This window comes from Anolis sagrei, chromosome 1 (genome assembly GCF_037176765.1).
Source record: "Anolis sagrei isolate rAnoSag1 chromosome 1, rAnoSag1.mat, whole genome shotgun sequence".
In the NCBI taxonomy this organism is placed as follows: Eukaryota; Metazoa; Chordata; class Lepidosauria; order Squamata; family Dactyloidae; genus Anolis; species Anolis sagrei.
The window spans coordinates 6,328,972-6,354,467 of record NC_090021.1 but is presented as its reverse complement, the minus strand read 5'-3'; the positions used below and the strand labels follow the sequence as shown (position 1 = coordinate 6,354,467).

General features: G+C 44.4%; 1 protein-coding gene across 1 annotated transcript in view; it reads right to left on the bottom strand.

Annotated features, from left to right (window-relative positions):
- ELP3 (elongator acetyltransferase complex subunit 3) overlaps positions 1 to 25,496 on the bottom strand; it is a 173,841-nt gene that overhangs the window by 30,584 nt on the left and 117,761 nt on the right. The window contains exons 11-13 of the mRNA XM_067462594.1: positions 21,002 to 21,092; positions 17,978 to 18,043; positions 10,654 to 10,881 (exon numbers count right to left, since the gene is read on the bottom strand). Of these exons, the coding sequence (XP_067318695.1) occupies positions 10,654 to 10,881; positions 17,978 to 18,043; positions 21,002 to 21,092 (385 nt within the window). The remainder of the gene's footprint in view (positions 1 to 10,653; positions 10,882 to 17,977; positions 18,044 to 21,001; positions 21,093 to 25,496) is intronic.

Genomic DNA, 25,496 nt, shown 5'->3' with positions numbered 1-25,496 from the left:
ACTCAATATGCCCAAATGTGAACATTGGTGGAGTTTGGAGAAATAGACCTTGACATTTGGGACTTGTAGTTGCTAGGATTTATAGTTCACCTACAATCAAAAGCATTCTGAACTCCACCAATGATAGAATTGGGCCAAATTTCCCACACGGAACTCCCTGACCAACATAAAATACTGTGTTTTCTGATGGTCTTTGGCGACCCCTCTGACACCCCCTTGTGAACCCCCCAGGGGTCCCGACCCTCAGGTTGAGAAACACTGCTCTAGAACAATAGTTCCCAAACTGTGCTCTACAGAATCTGGGGTCTCCAAACGCATTGCAGGACTTCTGCAAGAAATCTTAAAAATAAAATGTAGAATGGCACATCAAAATAAAACCACTATTTCATAAAATAAGTTGTGAACAAAGAGAAAGTGTGTGGGTAGAAAATTAGAGGAGAAAGAGAAAAGAAAGAGGGGAGAGAGAGAGGAAGTGAGAGAAAAGAGGAAGAAGGAAAAAGAGAAAGAAAGAAAAAAGAAAAGAAAAGAAAGGGTATATGTAATTGAGTAAGGTAAATACTTATTTTATGAAATTTAAAATGCTATCTTTACCATGGATATACCCACCCAAATCCCTTAATAAAAATTATATATATATATAAAAATAAAACCACTATTTGATTTACAGTTTCCATAACAGCTATTCTGAAAACATTAGGCAGAGAGTTAGGGTTCAGCGCAAAATAAATGTGTCCATGACCAAAAAAGTTTGGGAATTCCTGCTCTAAAAGGCACTATATCCTTTCTGATCTTGGAAGCTAAGACAGATCACCTCTGGATCACCTCTGGTTAGTCCTTAGATAGTAGAAATGGTAGGCAACAACATCTGTTATAGAACTCCAATATGCTGATGACAGTGTAGTCTGTGCGCATATATATTTGGTTTAAGAATGACTTTCAGACAAACTATAAATAACACAAAGAAGTTAGCAAGTCTTCTAAAAAAGAAACAAGGGAAAACAAAAATAATTGAAATGAAAGACAGGAAGGGCCAAATAAAAACAAGGAAGGAAGACTTAAAGAAAATAATGGCCAATTATTACAAAAAGCTTTACATCAGTGGTTCTCAACCTGGGGTCCCCAGATGTTTTTGGACTTCAATTCCCAGAAATCCTAACAGCTGGTAAACTGGCTGGGATTCCTGGGAGTTGTAGGCCAAAACACCTGGGGACCCACAGGTTGAGAACCACTGCTTTACATGAATAAGGTTATACAGAGAGATCGGAAGGATTACTCAACAAAAAATTAGACCCTCTCTCCCAAGTAGCATTGGATATGAACATAACTAGCAATGAAATAGAGGAGGTAATAAAAAACTTAAAAATTAATTCCTCACCAGGACCCGATGGGCTTACTACAAATTTCTATATTTTTTTCCAAAAGGAAGTAACTCCTAACTTACTAATACTATATAATGAAATAATGGAAAATAAATTAACTCCAGAGACATGGGGGAAAAAATCTGTGCACATTCAGAAGACGACCTACAAACCACTCTAAACACCTTTGCAGAAGCATACGAGAAGCTCGGCCTGTCATTGAACATCGAGAAAACCAACCCTCAGCTCATTCTGAGGATGGAGGGCCGGCCGGACTCCGTACCCGAAATTTCCATCAGTGCCTTGAGGCCGTTACTGGATGTTGCGTGCCAGCAGGTTGAGGGTGAACCCAGTGAAGACGGAGATCTTTTGGCTGGGCCGCCCGGGTGGGAGGGAGATCCAGCTGCCTACCCTGGATGGCGAGACACTACATCCGTCACTTTCTGTAAAAAGCCTTGGTGTCTTATTGGACCCTCTGCTCACAATGGAGGCCCAGGTCTCTGCTGTGAGCAGATCTGCGTTTTTCCATCTGCGTCAGGCTAGGCGACTGGCTCCCTTCCTATCTAGGAATGACCTGGCTACGGTGATCCAGGCGATGGTCATCTCAAGGCTTGACTACTGTAATGCCCTCTACATTTGCCTTCCTTTCTCAGTGATCTGGAAACTGAAGCTGGTGCAAAATGCGGCTCGTCTTCTTGCCAGGGTGCCAGCGAGGTGTCGTATCACCCCAATCCTCCAACAGCTGCACTGGCTTCTGACTGAGTACCGTATCACTTTCAAAGTGCTGGTACTAACCTTTAAGGCCTTACATGGTCTGGGACTGGCGTACCTGAGGGCCCGCTTATCCCCCTACCAACCCCAGAGATTACTCCAGTCTGAAGACCAAGGTTTGCTTGCAATCCCTGACATCTGGACTTACCATTTGTCATCTACTAGGCAGAGAGCCTTCTCGATCGTGGCCCCTCATTTATGGAATGCCTTGCCGGTTGAAACTCGAACCATCCGGGACCTACTTGCTTTTCGAAAGCCTGTAAAACTTTTCTTTTCCGGCAAGCTTTTGATGGGTGAACATAGAATCATAGAATCAAAGAGTTGGAAGAGACCTCATGGGCCATCCAGTCCAACCCCCTGCCAAGAAGCAGGAATATTGCATTCAAATCACCCCTGACAGATGGCCATCCAGCCTCTGCTTAAAAGCTTCCAAAGAAGGAGCCTCCACCACACTCCGGGGCAGAGAGTTCCACTGCTGAACGGCTCTCACAGTCAGGAAGTTCTTCCTCATGTTCAGATGGAACTTCAACTCCCTCATGTTCAGATGAACAACCCGGACTATGCCTGTTCTCGCCGCCTATTGTTTTGTTGTTGTTATCTTTAAAGCTAATTGTATTGTTTTAATCTGCTTCTGTACATCGCTCCGAGCCAAATTGGGAGTAGCGGTATACAAGTTAAATAAATAAATAAATAGGTCTCCACAGCCACCTACGTATCCAAGACAATACACCTTTTTTTTTTTTTTTTGAGAAGACTGCTTTGGAGAGGCTGTGCTGGAAAAGGTTCTGGGTCTCCTCATCCGTGCGTCATGCGCTCGCTCTCACCTGCGTTCCCACCCTATTTCAATTTGCGAGCGACGGCCTCTCTTCAATTGATTTTCCTCCCCCACCTGCGTCAACCACTTCGCCCGGCTTTGAAATTTCACTTTCAGGAGGCAACTATTCATTTTACGTCCGTCCTTTTACTCACCACTCCTTCACTGCCTGGGGTCATTACTATCAAACTGAAGTTGCATCCTAATGCACTTGCCGCATAATGAAGTGTTAACCTGAAAACATCAGAACTGGAGGCGTAGAATAGTTGCTGATCAATTCTCCCACTGGGATAAAAGCTCCAAGCTTGCTTCATGTCAGAAGTCACACACACAGCGGGAAAAGACGGCAAAAGGGTCAGACTAAGGTACTTCCAATGCAAGGCCGCCTCTTTGGGATGGGACTGGAATTCACTGGGATTGAGGCCAAAGGCAGACACACGGAACACCGTTAATTTTAGGAAGGCCTTCCTTTGACAAGGTCCCCCATGACCTTCTGCCAAGGCAACGAGTCCAATGTGGGCTAGGCAAAACTACGGTGAGGTGGATCTGTAATTGGTTAAGTGGATGAACCCAGAGGGTGATTCTCCCCAAGGCTTCCTCTTCTTTATCCTGGAAAGAAGTGACGAGCGGAGTGACATCAGCAGGGTTCTGTCCTGGATCCGGTCCTGCCCAGGATCTTCATTCATGACTTAGGTGAATGGTTAGAATGGTTCTGGCCCAGTTTACTTGTCCAAACGTATCTCCCACTACAATCCATCTAGGACCCGAAGATCATCCAGGGAGGCCCTGCTCGTTATCCCCCATCATCGCAATTGCGTTTGGTGGGGACAAGGGACAGGGCCTTTTCTGTGGTGGCCCCTCGACTGTGGAACACCTTCCCGAGGGAAATTAGATCTGCTCCATGGTTGTCGGTTTTTTAAAAAATTTGCACTTTTGACACTTTTGTGAGTCCTGCTCCCCTAACCCAGGCATGGGCAAACTTTGGCCCTTCCTCCAAGTGTTTTGGAGTTCAAATCCCACAATTCCTAACAGCCTCAGGCCCTTTCTTTTTCTTCCTCAGCTGCTTAAAGGAAGGGGCCTGAGGCTGTTAGGAATTGTGGGAGCTGAAGTCCAAAACACCTGGCGGAAGGGCCAAAGTTAGGAATTGTGGGAGTTGAAGTCCAAACCACCTGGAGGAAGGGCCAAAGTTAGGAATTGTGGGAGTTTGGAGGGAGGGCCAAAATTAGGAATTGTGGGAGTTGAAGTCCAAAACACCTGGAGGGAGGGCTCAAGTTAGGAATTGTGGGAGTTGAAGCCCAAAACACCTGGAGGGAGGGCCAAAGTTAGGAATTGTGGGAGTTGAAGTCCAAAACACCTGGAGGGAGGGCCAAAGTTAGGAATTGTGGGAGTTGAAGTCCATAACACCTGGAGGGAGGGCTCAAGTTAGGAATTGTGGGAGTTGAAGCCCAAAACACCTGGAGGGAGGGCTCAAGTTAGGAATTGTGGGAGTTGAAGCCCAAAACACCTGGAGGGAGGGCCAAAGTTAGGAATTGTGGGAGTTGAAGTCCAAAACACCTGGAGGGAGGGCCAAAGTTAGGAATTGTGGGAGTTGAAGTCCAAAACATCTGGAGGGAGGTCCAAAGTTAGGAATTGTGGGAGTTGAAGTCCAAAACACCTGGAGGGAGGGTCAAAGTTAGGAATTGTGGGAGTTGAAGTCCAAAACATCTGGAGGAAGGGGTAAAGGTAGAAATTATGGGAGTTGAAGTCCAAAACACCTGGAGGAAGGACCAAAGTTAGGAATTGTGGGAGTTGAAGTCCAAACACCTGGAGGGCCCAAGTTTGCTTATGCCTGCCCGTAACCTCAGTGAATGTGAAACAACTGAAGTACCAAGGAGGCAAAGTGATTCTATCTAGAGGTACACAACGTGTCTGCGTTTGCAAAAAATCCCACTTTGCTTCCTCTCTTGGCTTTCAAAGTCTGTTGGCTAAAATGAGCTAATTTGTAATATGTAATTGCAAAGTCCACTGGCCTGAAATGTCTCATTTGCAATTTATCGTCGCAAAGCCCATTGATTGAAATGATTAAAACGTAATTGATAATTAGTAAGCCCCGAAAGCCTGTCTCAAATCTTTAAAAATCTAACCATCTCCAAGACAGAAAGAACGAAGGAAGGGGAAAGGATGTTTGGGATGAATACGGAACCAAAATAGAGTTATCAGAGCAATGCATTTGGGGACTATGTCTCATCCCCAGCACATTCTGCAACCACGAGTAAGAGGAGCAGCCATCTGCTCAAGTGAGTGGTGAAGAGTCCCTTGTTGCTTCGTATATGGTCTTGGATTCAGTGCGTCTTTATTTCCGTGTTAAGCTTCGATTAGGCAGAAAAAACTAAATGCAAAGATACAGAATGGGGGACGATGCCTGGCTCGAGAGCAGTACGTGTGAAAAAGATCTTGGAGTCCTCGTGGACAACAAGTTAAACATGAGCCAACAATGTGATGTGGCGGCAAAAAAAAGCCAATGGGATTTTGGCCTGCATCAATAGGAGCCTAGTGTCTAGATCTAGGGAAGTCATGCTCCCCATGCTCTATTCTGTTTTGGTTAGACCACACCTGGAATATTGTGTCCAATTCTGGGCACCACAATTCAAGAGAGATATTGACAAGCTGGAATGTGTCCAGAGGAGGGCGACTCAAATGATCAAGGGTCTGGAGAACAAGCCCTATGAGGAGCGGCTTAAGGAGCTGGGCATGTTTAGCCTGAAGAAGAGAAGGCTGAGGGGAGACATGATAGTCATGTATAAATATGTGAGAGAAAGCCACAGGGAGGAGGGAGCAAGCTTGTTTTCTGCTTCCCTGAAGACTAGGACGCTGTGTTCACATTTGGGCATATTGAGTATTTGTGCCAAGTTTGGTCCAGATCCACCATTGCATGAGTCCACAGTGCTCTCTGGATATAGGTGAACTGCAACTCCCAAACTCAAGGTCAATGCCCATCAAACCCTTCCAGTTTTCCATTGGGCATGGGAGCCAAGTTTGGTTCAAATCCATCACTGGTGGAGTTCAGAATGCTTTTTGATTATAGGCGAACTATAAATCCCAGCAAATACAACTCCCAAATTACAAAATCAGTCCTCCCCCAACCCCACTACCATTCACATTTGGGTGTATTGGGTATTTGTGCCCAGTTTGGTCCAGTGAATGAAAATGCATCCTGCATATCAGATATTTACATTATGATTTATAACAGTACTAAAATGACTGTTATGAAGTAGCAACGAAAATAATATTAGATATAATATAATAATATCAGACTACAAGAGAGGAGATTCCATCTGAACATGAGGAAGAACTTCCTGACTGTGAGAGCTGTTCAGCAGTGGAACTCTCTGCCCCGGAGTGTGGTGGAGGCCCCTTCTTTGGAAGCTTTTAAACAGAGGCTGGATGGCCATCTATCAGGGGTGCAATATTCCTGCTTCTTGGCAGAATGGGGTTGGACTGGATGGCCCATGAGGTCTCTTCCAAATCTTTGATTCTATGATCTCTGGCCTGTTTACTCCACTGTTGTCGGATGTTTGTTGTTATTTGCCTCCATGTTGACTTCAATTCATGGCTACATTATGACTAGCATGGGGCAGTGAACTATCCTACCGCGTTGTTCTAAGTTTTTTGGGCTGTATGGCCATGTGCCAGAAGCATTCCCTCCTGATTTTTATTTATTTGTTTATTTATTTACTGCATTTCTATACCGCTTTTCTCACCCCTAGGGGGACTCATCTATGGCCTCATTTATGGCAAGCATGCAAGCGAAACGTCAGGAGAGAATGCTTCTGGAACATGGCCATACAGCCTGAAAAACTTACAACAACCCAGCCATGAAAGCCGGAATCAAAGCACATAGAATCATAGAATCATAGAATCAAAGAGTTGGAAGAGACCCCATGGGCCATCCAGTCCAACCCCATTCTGCCAAGAAGAAGGAATATTGCACCCCTGACAGATGGCCATCCAGCCTCTGTTTAAAAGCTTCCAAAGAAGGAGCCTCCACCACACTCCGGGGCAGAGAGTTCCACTGCTGAACGGCTCTCACAGTCAGGAAGTTCTTCCTCATGTTCAGATGGAATCTCCTCTCTTGTAGTTTGAAGCCATTGTTCCATTGCGTCCTAGTCTCCAGGGAAGCAGAAAACAAGCTTGCTCCCTCCTCCCTGAAGTTTAGCAGAACTTCGACAAGACATCAACTACCCTGACATCTTCCACTTCACCAGGCGTTCTTAAATTTTCTAGAAAGCCCTTCATTTCATGAAAAGTAGCACATTACAGAAGCTGTCTTCATAGACCCGTCAGCCGCTTATTGTATTGTAAATCATTGCCTCCACCTGAAAAAAAAAGTATAATCTGCTACAGAACAGGAGCTTTTTTGTTGAGTTCCAGGCTCAAAGAAGCAGATGGCAAAGACAGAAGAACGTCCTGCTCAGAGGAGCATGCTTGCGCCATCAATGTTTAACATTAACACAAATTATCAGCCATTGTCAGAAGGGACAGAGTTTCATCTATGCCAGTGTTTCTCAACCTGGGGGTCGGGACCCCTGAGGGAGCCGCGAGGGGGTGTCAGAGGGGTCACCAAAGACCATAAGAAAACACTATTTTCTGATGGTCATGGGGATTCCATGTGGGAAGTTTGAGCCAATTCTATCGTTGGGGGAGTTCGGAATGCTCTTTGACTGTAGGCGAACTATAAATCCCAGCAACTACAACTCCCAAATGTCAAGGTCTATTTTCCCCAAACTCCACCAGTGTTCACATTTGGGCATATTGAGTATTTGTGCCAAGTTTGGTCCAGATCCACCATTGCATGGGTCCACAGTGCTCTCTGGATATAGGTGAACTACAACTCCCAAACTCAAGGTCAATGCCCATCAAACCCTTCCAGTTTTCCATTGGGCATGGGAGCCAAGTTTGGTTCAAATCCATCGCTGGTGGAGTTCAGAATGCTCTTTGATTATAAGTGAACTATAAATCCCAGCAACTACAACTCCCAAATTACAAAATCAGTCCTCCCCCAACCCCACTACCATTCACATTTGGGTGTATTGGGTATTTGTGCCCTGTTTGGTCCAGTGAATGAAAATGCATCCTGCATATCAGATATTTACATTCTGATTTATAACAGTAGTAAAATGACTGTTATGAAGTAGCAACGAAAATAATATTATGGTTGGGGGTCACCACCACATGAGGGACTGTATTAAGGGGTCACGGCATTAGGAAGGTTGAGAACCACTGATCTATGCCATCACCGCTCAAGCAGGGAGCTTTGAAATAGTTGAACAGGAGCTCTCCGAAGCTGGGACTTAGTGCAATTACATCCCGTTTACATCCCGTTTAGACTACTGCAACGCTCTCTACGTGGGGTTGCCTTTGAAGACAGCTCGGAAGCTCCAACTAGTCCAACGCTCGGCAGCCATGATTTTAACAGGAGCGGAGCGCAGGGAGCATACAACCGCCCTGTTGCGCCAACTCCACTGGCTACCGATCTGCTACCGGGCTGAATTCAAAGTGCTGGCGTTGGCCTTTAAAGCCCTAAACGGTTCCGGCCCAAGCTACCTATCCGACCGCATCTCTGCCTATGAACCCACCAGGACTTTGAGATCTTCCGGGGAGACCCTGCTCTCGATCCCGCCTGCTTCTCAAGCTCGGCTGGCGGGGACGAGAGATAGGGCCTTCTCGGTGGTGGCTCCTCGGCTGTGGAACGCCCTTCCTACGGACATTAGACTAGCACCATCTCTAATGGTATTCCGCAAAAAGGTGAAGACCTGGATGTTTGTGCAGGCGTTTGAGTAATTTAGTGCAATCTGGTAATGGAACATAGGAATGGAACAATGGACGACGAACCTGGACTACGCTTGGATGATGAGAAGATTGGGTACGGTTGTTTTTTGTAATAATTGTGCATTGTAATGGCTTATTGGTAATTTATGGATAATGTGTTAAGTCAATTGTTATATGTTGCATGGAACCACTGCTGTTTCTACTGTTTTTACTGTTTGTGAACCGCTGTGAGTAGCCTTCGGGCTTGAGATACAGCGGTATAGAAGCAAAGTAAAGTAAGTAAATTAAACTACATTTTGGAATTGCATTACATGGCAGTTTATTTGCATTTTATTCAGTGCTCCCTTGTTTAACATTTGATTAAGCATTAAGCTACTGGCACAATTGGGGTGTGTGTGGGTTTTTTTGGGGGGGGGGGGTTGGAACTGTTTCGACTCTTTCTCAATCCCTGTGCCTTTTGGGGGGCAATTATGTGGGGGGGATGGTTTAAAGCAGACAGATGGATGACAAGGACAAAGATGATTATGGTGGGTATTCTCGTCTTTTCTTAAGTTGTCAAATCATGTCTCTGCTAATAGTATTTTAAGGATTACTGTTCAGGCAAACAGGAATTGACACCTAGGAATTCAAACACAAAGGAGAAAGCCAGATAAGAGACACAGATTCACATCAAATGTCTCATTTACAAGACATTCGTGGTAAATTATCTCTCCAACAGCCAGCATAATGCACTTGTTTGAGTGTTGAACTACAGACAACTTTGGAGACCAGATAAGTGAGATGAAAAGAAGGCAATATCCAATATTAACTTGTGTCCATTCAACGGAAATTACTTATTATATTATGCACATTACATTATCCTCTCATCACATGGAAAACCGCAGTAGAGCAAATGAGCTATCTATCTACATCAGTGTTTCTCAACCTGGTGGTCAGGACTCCTGGGGAGGTCGTGAGGGAGTGTCATAGAGGTCACCAAAGAACATCAGAAAACACAGTATTTTCAGTTGGTCATAGGGTTTCTGTGAGGGAAGTTTGGCTCAATTCTATCACCGGTGGGGTTCAGAATGCTCTTTAATTGTAGGTGTACTATAAATCCCAGCAACAACAACTCCCAAATGTCAAGGTCTATTTCCCCAAACTCCACCAGTGTTCATATTTGGGCATATTGAGTATCCATGCCAAGTTTGGTCCAGATCCATAATTGAGAGTCCACAGATACATCCAGAGAGTCCACAATGCTCTCTGGATGTAGGTGAACTACAAATCCAAAACTCAAGGTCAATGTCCACCAAACCCTTCCAGTATTTTCTGTTGGTTGTGGAAGTTCTGTGTGCCAAGTCTGGTTCAATTCCATTGTTGGTGGAGTTCAGAATGCTCTTTGATTGTAGGTGAACTATAAATCCCAGCAACTACAATTCCCAAATGTCAAGATTCTATTTCCCACAAACTCCACCAGTGTTCACATTGGGGCATATTGAGTATTCGTGTAGAGTTTGGTCCAGATCCATCATTGTTTGAGTCCACAGTGATCTCTGGATGTAGGTGAACTACAACTCCAAAACCAAAGGACACTGCCCACCAAACCTGAACTATAAATCCCAGCAACTACAACTCCCAAATGACAAAATCAGTTTTTTTTTTTTTAGTGAAGGACATACATTGGGTTGTTAGGTGTCTTGTGTCCAAATTTGGTGTCAATTCCCCCAGTGGTTTTTGAGTTCTGTGAATACCACAAACGAACATTACATTTTTATTTATATAGATGATTCAATGAGATGCTTATGAGTGAGTCACGCTCTCTCAGCCTCAGAAAAAGGCAATATTTCAGCCAAGGAAACTATTTCGGTCGACATGGGAAAGGACTTGACAGCACTCGACAACAAGCAACGTTGGTAATACCTGATGCTGGAATTTGGAAGGGTCCCGGCTGCTGACGGGGACCACGCTACCGTAGACGTGGAGCTCCCGGACGATGGAGACGCCCGCTTTCAGCTCCGCTCGGAAGGTCTCCTCCGAGCACTTCCGCAGGCGCAGGAGGCCGATCAGGATGTCTTGCTCGGGGTCCTCATAGGACAGGAAGGTCTCCCAGCCGCCGTTGGCTACGTAATCTCTCCGGATGAGTTCCACCTGCTCCCCCAAGAGAGAAAACAGAGCCGTAAAAGTCATTGGGCAGCAATAATCGGAGCGATAACAACAGCGCTCAAGCTTGAGAGTGATGGAAGAGAATTTTACAACTGCTTAGATGGGTGCAAAACGGTTTTTACAAAGCCTGTCTTGCTGCAGATAAGATTCTTAGTGGTGTCAAATAAGAGCCAAAGGTGCTGTTATTGGATTCGCACTGAAGTCCAAACTGAAGTCCAATTCTTTTTTTTTAAGGATTTGCTTCATTTTTTGGTACTATTTCCAAAGTGTATACATCATAACATAACTATAATGTTGCATTTTATTGAGTTTTTTATTTAAATTAGTAAGGGTTTTTATATGCTGTTTTTATGTATATTTGTTTTATGTTGATTAGCATTGTTATTGGGTTGCTGTAGGTTTTTTCGGGCAATATGGCCATGTTCTAGAGGCATTTTCTCCTGACGTTTCGCCTGCATCTATGGCAAGCATCCTCAGTGGTAGTGAAGTCTGTTAGAAGTAGGAGAAAGGGTTTATATATCACTAGGTTCTTGTGGGTTTTTTCGGGCTATAGAGCCATGTTCTAGAGGCATTTCTCCTGACGTTTCGCCTGCATCTATGGCAAGCATCCTCAGAGGTTGAGAAGGTCTGTTGGAAGTAGGAAAAATGGGTTTATATATCTGTGGAATGGCTGGGGTGGGGCAAGGAGCTCTTCCCTGCTGCAGTTAGGTGTGAATGTTTAGCTGATCACCTTCATTAGCATTTGAAGGCCTGCCTGAGTCTGGGAAAATCTGTTGCTGGGAGGTGTTAATCTGTGCCTGGTTTTTTTCCTCTCTGTTGTTTAGCTGTTATAATTTTAGAGTTTTTTTAATACTGGTAGCCAGATTTTGTTCATTTTCATGGTCTCTTCCTTTCTGTTGAAATTGTCCACATGCTTGTGGATTTCAATGGCTTCTCTGTGTAGTCTGACATGGTGGTTGTTGGAGTGGTCCAGCATTTCTGTGTTCTCAAATAATATGCTGTGTCCAGGCTGGTTCATCAGGTGCTCTGCTATGGCTGACTTCTCTGGTTGAAGGAGTCTGCAGTGCCTTTCATGTTCCTTGATGCGTGTCTGGGCGCTGCGTTTGGTGGTCCCTATGTAGACTTGTCCACAGCTGCATGGTATACGGTAGACTCCTGCAGAGGTGAGATATATTCCATATATCTGTGGAATGACCAGGGTGAGACAAAGGACTCTTGTCTGCTGGAGCCAGGTGTGAATGTTTCAACTGATCACCTTGATTAGCATTTGATTGCCTGGTAGTGCCTGGAGCAGTGCCCTCTGGCTACCAGTATTAAAAAACTTCAAAATTAGAACAGCACAACAACAGAGAGGAAACAAACAAGGACATCTAATCACCTCTCAACAAAGGATTGCTCCAGGCACTGCCAGGCAATCTTAGGCGATCCCTTGTAGTCTGAGTAAGATTGTCATCCAAGATCGGTGTCCTGGCGGTGGATCCATAGGTGACTGTGGAGCACTATTCTTGACATGCATCTTCTCCCGCAATGAGGGCATTGGTTTCCAGGTGGAAGGCAGTCCCGGCATGCAGAACTCCCATGACCAACAGAAAATACTGGAAGGGTTTGGTGGGCATTGACCTTGAGATTTGGAGTTGTAGTTCACCTGCTTACTTCGGCAATCCCTCATTGGACGAGTAGGATAGTCTTCCAGGGTCAGAGTTCTTGTGAGTATGTAGGTGGCTGTGGAGCCCTATTCTTGACCTGCATCTTCTCCCACTGTGAGGGCATTGGTTTCCAGGTGGAAGGCAGTCCCGGTTGGGGTTGGCTTGACACACCCTCTTGGCACGTTTCTCTCTTTCGCCCTCCATTCGTGCCTCTTCAAATTCTACAGCACTGCTGGTCACAGCTGACCTCCAGCTGAAGTGCTCAAGGGCCAGGGCTTCCCAGTTCCCAATGTCTATACCAGAGTTTTTAAGGTTGGCTTTGAGCCCATCTTTAAATCTCTTTTACTGCCCTCCAACATTGTGTTTCCCATTCTTGAGTTCGGAGTAGAGCAACTGCTTTGGGAGATGGTGGTCAGGCATTCGGACAACATGGCCGGTCCAGCGGAGTTGATGGCAGAGGACCATCACTTCAATGCTGGTGGTTTTTGGTTCTTCCAGCACGCTGATGTTTGTCCGCCTGTCTTCCCAAGAGATTTGCAGGATTTTTTGGAGCCAGTGCTGATGGAATCATTCCAGGAGTTGCATGTGACGTCTGTAGACAGTCCACGTCTCGCAGGCATAGAGCAGGGTTGGGAGGACAATAGCTTTATAGACAAACCCCTTGGTCTCCCTATGGATGTCCTGGTCCTCAAAAACTCTTTGCTTCATTCGGAAGAATGCTGCACTCGCAAAGCTCAGGTGGTGTTGTATTTCAGTGTCAATGTTGACTTTGGTGGAGAGGTGGCTGCCAAGGGAGCAGAAATGGTCAACATGTTCTAATGTTTCCCCATTAAGCTGTATTTCTGGCATTGGAGAGGGGTTGGCTGGTGTCTGCTGGAAGAGCAGTTTGGTTTTCTCGATGTTCAATGACAGGCCGAGTTTCTCGCATGCTTCTGCGAAATTGTTTAGAGTGGCTTGTAGGTCTTCTTCTGAATCTTCACAAACGATGTTGTATCTTGTGAGTGCCTACTCACTCACCGCAGACCTGAGTCCAGTATCCTGTGTATCACCAGAGGATTATTTTTTGAAGGACATAGCAGTATGTTAGCTCCAATTCCATCATATTCATTGCGCAGTGCACTTTTTGTGCTGTAGTGAGTGGAAGGAGCATCGCGAACAGCACCATCAAGTCTTAATGCAAGCTTATCAAGTCATGCCACATGGATCTGTGACTCACTTCACCATGGGAATGGTGTTTCACACTGCCAGGCTTACAACTCTATTCTAAGTTTCTTTCCTCGGAAGAATGAGTGCCAGCATCCAGCGAGGCTTATTTTATCGATTCACAAGCTTAGGTACCCAGGGATCCCTGGATTAGGTATTTTGGAGTGATTCATGTTAGAAATAACCATTGTTTGGGTTTGGGATATTACGCTTATGAATGGTCCCATTAGGAATACATGTTGTTCTGTGGAGGTAGGATATCAGTGAACTACAACTCCCATCAACCCAATTCAATCCCCGCCAAACCCTACCAGTATTTAAAGTTGGTCAGGATGGGTCTGTGAGCCAAGTTTGGTCCAGATCCATTGTTGGTGGGAGTTACAGCACTCCCTGGATGTTGGAGCCATCTTGAAGAATACATACAAACATACATAGATACATACTTTGACTTGTATTATATACACAGATAGATTAATCCATTAGAATCAGAGAGCTGGAAGAGATCACATGGACCATCCAGTCCAACTCCCTTCTGCCAGTCAAGACAAGCTCAATCAAAGAACGCCAGACAGATGGCCATCCAGCCTTTGTTTAAAAGCCATGTTACATTTATGTATTTTAATGGTCTTATGGCTTATCTATCTATTTTAAGCAGATATGATGAAGATGATAGCCAATACTCCAGAGGACAGGAGCAGAATTCAAAACGATCTTGACAAATTAGAGAGATGGACCAAAACTAACAAAATGAAGTTCAACAGTGACTAACGCAAGATACTCCACTTAGGCAGAAAAAACGAAATGGAATACTGTGTCCAATTCTGGGCACCACAATCCAAGAGAGATATTGACAAGCTGGAATGTGTCCAGAGGAGGGCAACTAAAATGATCAAGGGTCTGGAGAACAAGCCTTATGAGGAGCGGCTTAAGGAGCTGGGCATGTTTAGCCTGAAGAAGAGAAGGATGAGAGGAGATATGATAGCCATGTATAAATATGTGAGAGGAAGCCACAGGAAGGAGGGAGCAAGCTTGTTTACTGCTTCCATGGAGATTAGGACAAGCAACAATGGCTTCAAACTACAAGAGAGGAGATTCCATCTGAACATGAGGAAGAACTTCCTGACTGTGAGAGCCGTTCAGCAGTGGAACTCTCTGCCCCGGAGTGTGGTGGAGGCTCCTTCTTTGGAGGCTTTGAAACAGAGGCTGGATGGCCATCTGTCAGGGGTGATTTGAATGCAATATTCCTGCTTCTTGGCTGAATGGGGTTGGACTGGATGGCCCAGGAGGTCTCTTCCAACTCTTTGATTCTATGATTCTATGATTGTTATAGCCATAACAATGACAACAGTAATCATCATCATCATCATCATCTCCTCAAGATACAACACAGTTAAAATACTGTGTTGTATCTTGAGGAGATGATGATGATGATGATGATGACTGTTGTCGTTTTTACGGCTATTAATAGTCATAATCATAATCATAATTATCATAATATTTTAGGTCTGCAAAATTCAAAATATTCTTAAAGCAATCAACCATTTTCTCTCTTTCAGGGTGTTTGTTTACACTGTAGTAGTTACTTACTTACTTAGGCGATCCCTCGTTGGAGGAGTAAGATGGTCTTCCATGATGGGTTTCCTTGTGGATTCGTAGGTGGCTGTGGAGCCCTATTCTTGACCCGCATCTTCTCCCACAGTGAAGGCATTGGTTTCCAGGTGGAAGGCGGTCCCGGTCGGGGTTGGCTTGACGCGCCTTCTTCCTGGCACGTTTCTCTCTTTCACCCTCCACTCATGCCTCCTTGAATTCTGCAGCACTGCTGGTCACAGCTGACCTCTAGCTGGAGCTGTCAAGGGCCAGGGCTTCCCAGTTCTCAGTGTCTATGCCAGAGTTTTTAAGGTTGGCTTTGAACCCATCTTTAAATCTCTTTTCCTGTCCACCAACATTCTGTTTTCCGTTCTTAAGTTCAGAGTGGGGGCAACTGCTTTGGGAGACGATGGTCAGGCATCTGGACAACGTGGCTGGCCCGGTGGAGTTGATGGCAGAGGACCATCACTTCAATGCTGGTGGTCTTTGCTTCTTCCAGCACGCTGACGTTTGTCTGCTTGTCTTCCCAAGAGATTTGCAGGATTTTCCGGAGGCAGCGCTGATGGAATCGTTCCAGGAGTTGCATGTGACGTCTGTAGACAGTCCACGTCTCACAGGCATATAGCAGGGTTGGGAGGACAATAGCTTTATAGACAAGCACCTTGGTATCCCTAGTAATAATAAGCCCACATTGACACTGAAATACAACACCGCCTGAGCTCTGCGAGTGCAGCATTTTTCCGAATGAAGCACAGAGTGTTTGAGGACTGGGACATCCATAGGGAGACCAAAGTGCTTGCTTATAAAGCTTTGAAGAGGCACCAATAGAGGGCGAAAGAGAGAAACGTGCCAAGAGGAAGGCCATCAAGCCAACCCTGACTGGGACCACCTTCCACCTGGAAACCGATGCTCTCACTGTGGGAGAAGATGCAGGTCAAGAATAGTCACAGTCACCTACGGACCCACCACCAAGACACCGATCTTGGAAGACAATCCTACTTGGACAATGAGGGATCGCCTAAGTAATTAAGTAAGTAATAATATTAATAGCAATAAATAATAATAACAACAACAACAATAATAACGTTTTTTTATACCCAACTGCATCTCCCCTAAGGGACTCAGGCTGGCTTACAAAGGGACAAGCCCAGGGAGCACAAAGTTGAAAACGTAACACAATAAGATAGCATCAAAACAAAACCAAATAAAAACATATCACAATAAAACATAACATCATAAAAACAGTACCATATAGAACGATAAAAGTGCTGGGTTCAGAGGGCAATAGGTTTGTGCAAATTCCTAGACAGAGCTAAGAGAAAGTCCAAAATTCAGAATAGAGGGCTGGTTGGGATAATCATAGAATCAAAGAGTTGGAAGACAACTCATAGGCCATCCAGTCCAACCCTATTCTGCCAAGAAGCAGGAATATTGCATTCAAATCACCCCTGACAGATGGCCATCCAGCCTCTGTTTAAAAGCTTCCAAAGAAGGAGCCTCCACCATACTCCGGGGCAGAGAGTTCCACTGCTGAACAGCTCTCACAGTCAGGAAGTTCTTCCTCGTGTTCAGATGGAATCTCCTCTCTTGTAGTTTGAAGCCATTGTTTCGTGCCCTAGTCTCCAGGGAAGCAGAAAACAAGCTTGCTCCCTCCTCCCTGTGGCTTCCTCTCACATATTTATACATGACTATCATATCTCCTCTCAGCCTTCTCTTCTTCAGGCTAAACATGCCCAGCTCCTTAAGCCGCTCCTCATAGGGCTTGTTCTCCAGACCCTTGATCATTTGAGTCGTCCTCCTCTGGACACATTCCAGCTTGTCAATATCTCTCTTGAATTGTGGTGCCCAGAACTGGACACAGTATTCCAGGTGTGGTCTAACCAAAGCAGAATAGAGGGGTAGCATGACTTCCCTAGATCTAGACCCTTGGCTCCTATTGATGCAGGCCAAAATCCCATTGGCTTTTTTTGCCGCCACATCACATTGTTGGCTCATGTTTAACTTGTTGCCCATGAGGACTCCAAGATCTTTTTCACATGTACTGCTCTCGAGCCAGGCATTGTCCCCCATAATGCCCCATGTTCATGGGCACTAAAATGTCAGGATTGTAGCACGGAGGGCTATGCTAAAGTGCTGGTACTTTGATAACATTGGGCCAATTCTTTGGAACTGCCTAGTCAAAGGCACAGCAGAACATCCATGTTTTTAGGTTATTGCGGAAGGAGGACAGGGTAGGTGACAGTCTGATCTCCCTAGGAGGAGAGTTCCAGAGACATGGAGCCACCGCTGAGAAGGCTCTCTCCCTCGTCCCTAATAACCACGCCTATGGAGGAGGCGGAAGCGAGAGAAGGGCCTCCCCGGATGATCTTAGGGCTTGTGTTGTTTCGTAGGGGAAGATGCGATCGCGAAGATAGGCAGGGCCTGAACCGTTGCATATATATATATATATATATATATATATATATATATATATATCTCTTAAAGCAAACATCCATTTTCTCTCTTTTGTGTAATTTGTGTATCTTTTTCCTTGGGATGACTACTTCTCTCTCTCTGTCTCTCTCTCTGCACAAAAACATTTGTGTTTTAAATGGCACACATGCATACATATATGGATTCCCGCCGGGAAGTAATACGCCACCCACCTGATAAGGTCTCACTTTGTGATGAATTTCTTGTATTCCAACTTCTCTTGTCCTCACATCGCGGCACTAAGTGCAAAAAAAACAAGAGGGAAAGACAACAATCACACAGAGAAAGAGACAGACGCAGCATTGGCTTTTGCCTCCTCCGGAGTTCAAAATTAAGTCGGAATCGACCTGAGCTGATAATTTGAAAACGGGAGACTTCAAAATAAAAATGTCCAGTGATCCGTCAATAACACATTTCCAAAAAAGGGTGTGTGTGTGCGCGCACGCATGTGAACATGGTATTTAAAACAGAACAAAGGGAGAACGCAAGGAAACATGCACTTGAATGTCATGGGAAAAGGCACTGCCTGATTGGAAAGAGTTGCTAACACTGCAATTGATGTTGGAAAGGCAACGGAATTGGAGAGGTGTGCATTGGCTAATTAAATGTTGTGTGGTAAAACTCCTAAGTGGCTCCGAAATGGGAGAGGAATGCTTTTAATGAGGAAATTAAACAGGGGGAATGCAGCGTGTTAGTAAGAACAAAAAAGAAGACAGCTTAATGAAGTTCAGACTAAAGAAGACACCTACTACACTGCAGAATTAATGCAGAGTGTAGCCCGAACTTGTTTACTGCTTAAGAGGGTGTTCTCAGGATCCAGTGCTCTTTGCAACCATAATTTCTTATCTTAACTGGAGGATGAAAAGATCTCCAGAACGTTCATCATGATGTTCTTTCCTGGTACAATAACCTGGTTATTCTTTTCATGGACGTATGGCTCAGTTTTGGATAAAATGTGAATTGCTTTTCGTTTTATGTGAGGTAGAAACCCTGGTTCTTTCCATATGATTTCTGCCCTTGCTACCACTTTTTTGTTGCACTCTAGCTCTGAAACACCTTTTCACCCAGCACCACACCAGAGTCCAGTAATGCCACCTAGAAATGTTTATTAAAGGAAGCAGGTACAAAGGAGGAAAAGAGCATTTCCAAAAGCATCAGTAGAATAGAAAAATACAAAATAGCAGTAATCCAAAAATATATTGCCGAAGGCTTTCATGGCTTGCTGTATGACCATGTTCCAGAAGCATTCTCTCCAGATGTTTCACGTGCATCTATGGCAGGTATCCTCAGAGGCTGTGAGACCTCACAACCTCTGAGGATGTTTGTCATGGATCCAGGCAAAACATAGGGAGAGAATGCTTCTGGAACTTGGCCATACAGCCCGAAAAACCTACAACAACCCAATCCAAAAATAGCAAATACAAAATAGCAGTAATCCAAAATAGCGAAGTACCTTAAGTCAAGAGAACCAGAATTATCCAAACATACATCCATAAACCAGAAAACAGGAGCTTCTTCCAAGGCAAACCATTACAGGAACAAAGGCATGAACCAAAACAGGAAACGTAAATCATGAACTTGAGAGCAGAGACAGGAAAAACCATCCTTAAGCAACATTGTCTCCTCTGAGAGACTCAAAGCCAAATGAGTTAATTTAAGCCCAGCAAGGCACCCATAACATCATGTCAAACACACCTGGACTTCAAGGTCTTCCCACGGTTTCTGTGAGAATGTCTAATTTGTCTGTATTTTACTCCCTCCGTTCTCAGACCTAATTTAGTTTCTCGGGAAAACTCCCCATCAGCCCAAGGAATTACACATTCCCCTGCTGCCTGGGAACAAGTGTCAGGAATGCAAAACATCCTCAGCCTTGCCCTCATCTGTTTGCAATTCTCTTCAATTACAGACTCCTCATTTTGAAACACACATCATCTTCCTCATCCTCTGACAATCCATGGAAGCTTGCTGTGCTACAACATTTTCTCTCTGCCACGGAAGGAAATGCCTAGGAAGAATTTTCATTGATTTCTTTTTAGAGATTGTCTAAAAATGTCCATTGGTCCAGACAAGACTGAATCTACATTGCAGAATTAATACAGTTTGGCTCCGTTTTGACTTCTATGGTTCAATACAATGCAATTCTGGGATTCCTCAGTTGGAGGACTCTTTGGCCAAGAAGGCGAAAGAGCTTGTCAAACTACAACTCCCAGGACTCCATAGTATTAAAATATGGTCATTAAAGTGCTCTCAAAATGCATTCATTCTATTTATTTATTTATTTATATTTATTTATTTATTTACTGTATTTGTATACTGCCTTTCTCAGCCAATCAGTGACTCAGTATAGTCGCCGATTGGCTCAGTATTCTACTCTGGGATTATTGTTGTGGAAATACGCAGATGGTGGACCATACTCACCTGAAGTGCGGCCTATAAAGCCTTCCCTCCAAAGCTCCCAAACTACCAGAAACATTTACATTTTAACAAAATTGTTTAGCGTTTTTGAGGCAGTCGTGTCAACCAAAAACAGGCCAAAGTATCCCAAGTCATCCACAATTTTTTCCTATTTCATTTCCCTACCCTGCTCCCAACACTAATATAACAAAAGGGCTGAAAATCAACCAAAATGGGTCCGGAAGCGACACCACTTTATTTCTGGATGCTGACATGAGACAATGCATGAAGGCGAACAGCCCCCATTCCTCTGCAATTGCCTACTTTCGTTCTACAAAGATGTAGCTGGAAAATACACACATATATATAGATATATGATTTCTTTAATGCAACGGAAAGCTTTTTCATCTTACATTTTTACAAATGAGCAATGTTTTCACCTGCTTTTACAAATTTGTTGATGCTTTTAGGGTCCATTTTGAGTAATAAGCCACTCTGGATCTAAGCAGCTTGAGAGTTGAGTGGGAGGTGGGATGGAGAGGCAGGAAATTAGAGAGAGAAAATACAAGAGAAGAGAAAAGATTTCCCAGGGAAAAAAACAGAGAGAATAAAATAAAGGATGCCTTCCAAAGTCCTACTTCAGGCATGGGCCAACTTGGGCCCTCCAGGTGTTTTGGACTGCAACTCCCACAATTCCTAACAGCCTACCGGCTGTTAGGAATTGTGGGAGTTGCAGTCCAAAACACCTGGAGGGCTCAAGTTGGCTCATGCCTGATACAGAAGCATGGGAACTGCATACGTACCTCCGTCCCCAGATCTTTCATCCTGGCCAACGCTAGTTCTCTCAAATTCCCGTGCTCCACTCCGGAACTGACCAGCGGCATGGGGATATCCCTGCAAAGAGAACAGACACAAAGATTAAATACCTATATTGTTGGTAAGGCAGAAAAGGCATTTGCAATAACAACAACAACAACAACAAAGCCTTACATGGGCAGTTCCTTGAGAAGATTGAAGGAAAAGTTGACAAGGAGAAGACCTGGTTATGGCTCATGAAGGGAACCCTGAAGAAGAAGACAGAAGGCCAGATTCTTGCAGCCCAGGAGCAAGCCATCAGAACCAATGCCATTAAGGCCAGGATTGAAAAATCAGCAGATGACCCAAAATGCAGACAGTGTAATGAAGCTGATGAAACCATGGACCATCTCCTCAGCTGTGGCAAGAAAATTGCACAGACGAACTACAAACAGAGGCACAACTCTGGGGCCCAAATGATTCACTGGAACGTATGTCACAAGTACCACCTGCCAGTAGTAAAGAACTGGTGGGATCATAAACCTGCAAATGAAGTGGGAAATGTACAGGCAAAAATACTGCGGGACTTTCGAATCCAGACTGACAAAGTTTTGGAACACAATACACCAGACATCATGATTGTGGAAAAGAAAAGTCTGGATTATTGATGTCTCCATACCGGGTGACAGTCGCATTGAGGGAAAAAAAACAGGAAAAACTCAGCCGCTATCAAGACCTCAAAATCGAACTGCAAAGGCTTTGGCATCAACCAGTATAGGCTGTTGCAAGAAAATTGCACAGACGGACTACAAACAGAGGGACAACTCTGGGGCCCAAATGATTCACTGGAACGTATGTCACGAGTACCACCTGCCAGTAGTCTAGAACTGGTAAAGGGATCATAAACCTGAAAAGGTTGTGGAAAATAAAAATGCAAAAATAGTGTGGGACTTTCGAATCCAGACTGACAAAGTTTTGGAACACAATACACCAGACATCATGATTGTGGAAAAGAAAAAAGTCTGGATTATTGATGTTGCCATACCGGGTGACAGTCGCATTGAGGAAAAACAACAGGAAAAACTCAGCCGCTATCAAGACCTCAAAATCGAACTGCAAAGGCCCTGGCATAAACCAGTATAGGCTGTAGCAAGAAAATTGCACAGACGGACTACAAACAGAGGGACAACTCTGGGGCCCAAATGATTCACTGGAACGTATGTCATGAGTACCACCTGCCAGTAGTCAAGAACTAGTAAAGGGATCATAAACCTGCAAAGGTTGTGGAAAATAAAAATGCAAAAATACTATGGGACTTTCGAATCCAGACTGACAAAGGTTTGGAACACAATACACCAGGCATCATGATTGTGGAAAAGAAAAAAGTCTGGATTATTGATGTCGCCATACCAGGTGACAGTCACATTGAGGAAAAACAACAGGAAAAACTCAGCCGCTATCAAGACCTCAAAATCGAGCTGCAAAGACTCTGGCATAAACCAGTATAGGTGGTCCCTGTGGTCATGGGCGCACTGGGTGCCGTGCCAAAAGATCCCAACCGGCATTTGGAAACAATAAACATCAACAACATCACTACCTGTCAACTGCAAAAGGCCACCTGGCTTGGATCTGTGCGCATCATGCGAAAATACATCACACAGTCCTAGACGCTTGGGAAGTGTTCGACTTGTGATTTTGTGATACGAAATCCAGCATATAGATCTCATTTGCTGTGACATACTGTGCTTTCATGTCAATAATAATAACTTTATTTATACCCCGCTACCATCTCCCCAAGGGGACTCGGGGCGGCTTACATGAGGCCTAGTCATGTAACAACACATCAGTAAAAACAAAACAGCAAGCAAATAAAACAGAACAATGAATATATAAACAATAACACAGAGAATTTAAAACCTTATGGCTGGGCCAGATGTAATAAATTACATTTTTTAAAAATAAACACTGGCAGTTTATGGCCACATCATATTTCCCAATCTCTCCCCCCAGCCCTAATAGGAGCTTTCTTGGTTTCAAACTGGGTTTAGCAGATCAGTAAAAAGAGGATCTGCCTAAACATTGCTGATCAGTTAAAAGCTGCCCTGTTTGATCTCTTGCAACTTTTTGATTGAAATATAATACAAACAGTGGGTTGCTGTAAGTTTCCTAGGCTGTCTGGCCATGTTCCAGAAGCATTCCCTCCTGATGTTTCACCCACATCTATGCCAGGCATCCTCAGTTGTTGAGGAGCATAGTGTCTAGATCTAGGGAAGTCATGCTCCCCATGCTCTATTCTGCTCTGGTTAGACCACACCTGGAATATTGTGTCCAATTCTGGGCACCACAATTCAAGAGAGATATTGACAAGCTGGAATGTGTCCAGAGGAGAGGGACTAAAATGATCAAGGGTCTGGAGAACAAGCCCTATGAGGAGCGGCTTAAGGAGCCGGGCATGTTTAGCCTGAAGAAGAGAAGGCTGAGAGGAGATATGATAGCCATGTATAAATATGTGAGGGGAAGTCAGAGGGAGGAGGGAGCAAGCTTGTTTTCTGCTTCCCTGGAGACTAGGACGCAATGGAACAATGGCTTCAAACTACAAGAGAGGAGATTCCATCTGAACATTAGGAAGAACTTCCTGACTGTGAGAGCCGTTCAGCAGTGGAACTCTCTGCCCTGGAGTATGGTGGAGGCTCCTTCTTTGGAAGCTTTTAAACAGAGGCTGGATGGCCATCTGTCAGGGGTGGTTTGAATGCAATATTCCTGCTTCTTGGCAGAATGGGGTTGGACTGGATGGCCCAGGAGGTCTCTTCCAACTCTTTGATTCTATGATTCTATTATTCTAAGTACTCTGAAAGTAAGCACGGCACAACAAAATAGGAAATAACATATTCAAATCAGGAACTTTTTTTCCCCAAATTTTATTACATACTGTGATGCATTCCTGCCAGGCAAAGGTTGGACTAGATCAGTGTTTCTCAACCTGTGGAGGTCGCGAGGGGGTTGTCAGAGGGGTCACCAAAGATAATCAGAAAACACAGTATTTTCTGATGGTCATGGGGGTTCTGTGTGGGAAATTTGGCCCAATTCTACTGTTGGTGAGGTTCTGAATACTCTTTGATTGTAAGTGAACTATAAATCTCAGCAACTACAACTCCCAAATGTCAAGGGCTATTTAACCCAAACTCCACCAGTATTCACATTTGGCCATAGTGAGTATTTGTGCCACGTTTGGTCCAGATCCATCATTGTTTGAGTCCACAGTGCTCTCTGGATGTAGGTGAACTACAACTCCAAAATTCAAGGTCAATGTCACAAATTCTTTCAGTATTTTTCTGTTGGGTGATGGGAGTACTGTGTGCCAAGTTTGGTTCAATTCCATCACTGGTGGAGTTCAGAATGCTCTTTGATTGTAGGTGAACTATAAATCCCAGCAACTACAACTCCCAAATGCGAAAGAGACATCCTGCTATGGATGTAGGTGAACTACAACTCTAAAATTCAAGGTCAATGTCACCAAATCCTTTCAGTATTTTTCTGTTGGGTGATGGGAGTGCTGTGTGCCAAGTTTGGTTCAATTCCATCATTGGTGGAGTTCAGAATGCTCTTTGATTGTAAGTGAACCATAAATCCCAGCAACTACAACTCCCAAATGCAGAAGGGACAGCGTGTTATAGCACATTTTGCTATATTTTTTTCAATGAATATCTCCTAATCTCTCAACCCATTCAACCGAGATTGTGGCAGCCACAAAAACAACATTTCTAGAGTAGAACAACTATTTTCCAAGTAAGTACTGCACAACTAAACAGGAAATAACACTTTGAAACCAGGAACAGATTTTTTTTTAATGTTGTTACATAGTGTGATGCATTCCTTTCTGGCAAGAGTTGGACTAGATGGTTCTTGGGGTTCCTTCCGACTTTTGGAGGATGCTGTGATTCATGATACCAAGTGGATTCTGGGATTTTTTTTCCAGAGACCCATTCTAGAAGAATTGCCAGCGACATTAAAAACAATAAAAAGGGCTTCTATTCTTATGTCAGTAGAAAAAGGAAAAACAAGGAGGCGATAGGACCTCTTCGAGGAGAAGATGGGGCAATGCTGACAGGGGACAGGGAAAAGGCAGAACTACTTAATGCCTTCTTTGCCTCGGTCTTCTCACAAAAAGAGAGTCTTCAACCTCAGCAAGATGGAGTGGATGAGGGATTGGAGGACATCCAACCCCAAATTGGGAAAGAAGTCGTCCAGGAATACCTGGCCGCTCTTAATGAGTTCAAGTCCCCAGGACCAGATCAACTACACCCAAGAGTACTGAAGGAACTAGCGGAAGTCATTTCGGAACCATTGGCAACCATCTTTGAGAGTTCTTGGAGAACGGGAGAAGTTCCAGCAGATTGGAGGAGGGCCAATGTGGTCCCAATCTTCAAGAAGGGAAAAAAGGACGACCCAAACAACTACCGTCCGGTCAGCCTCACGTCGATACCGGGCAAGATTCTGGAAAAG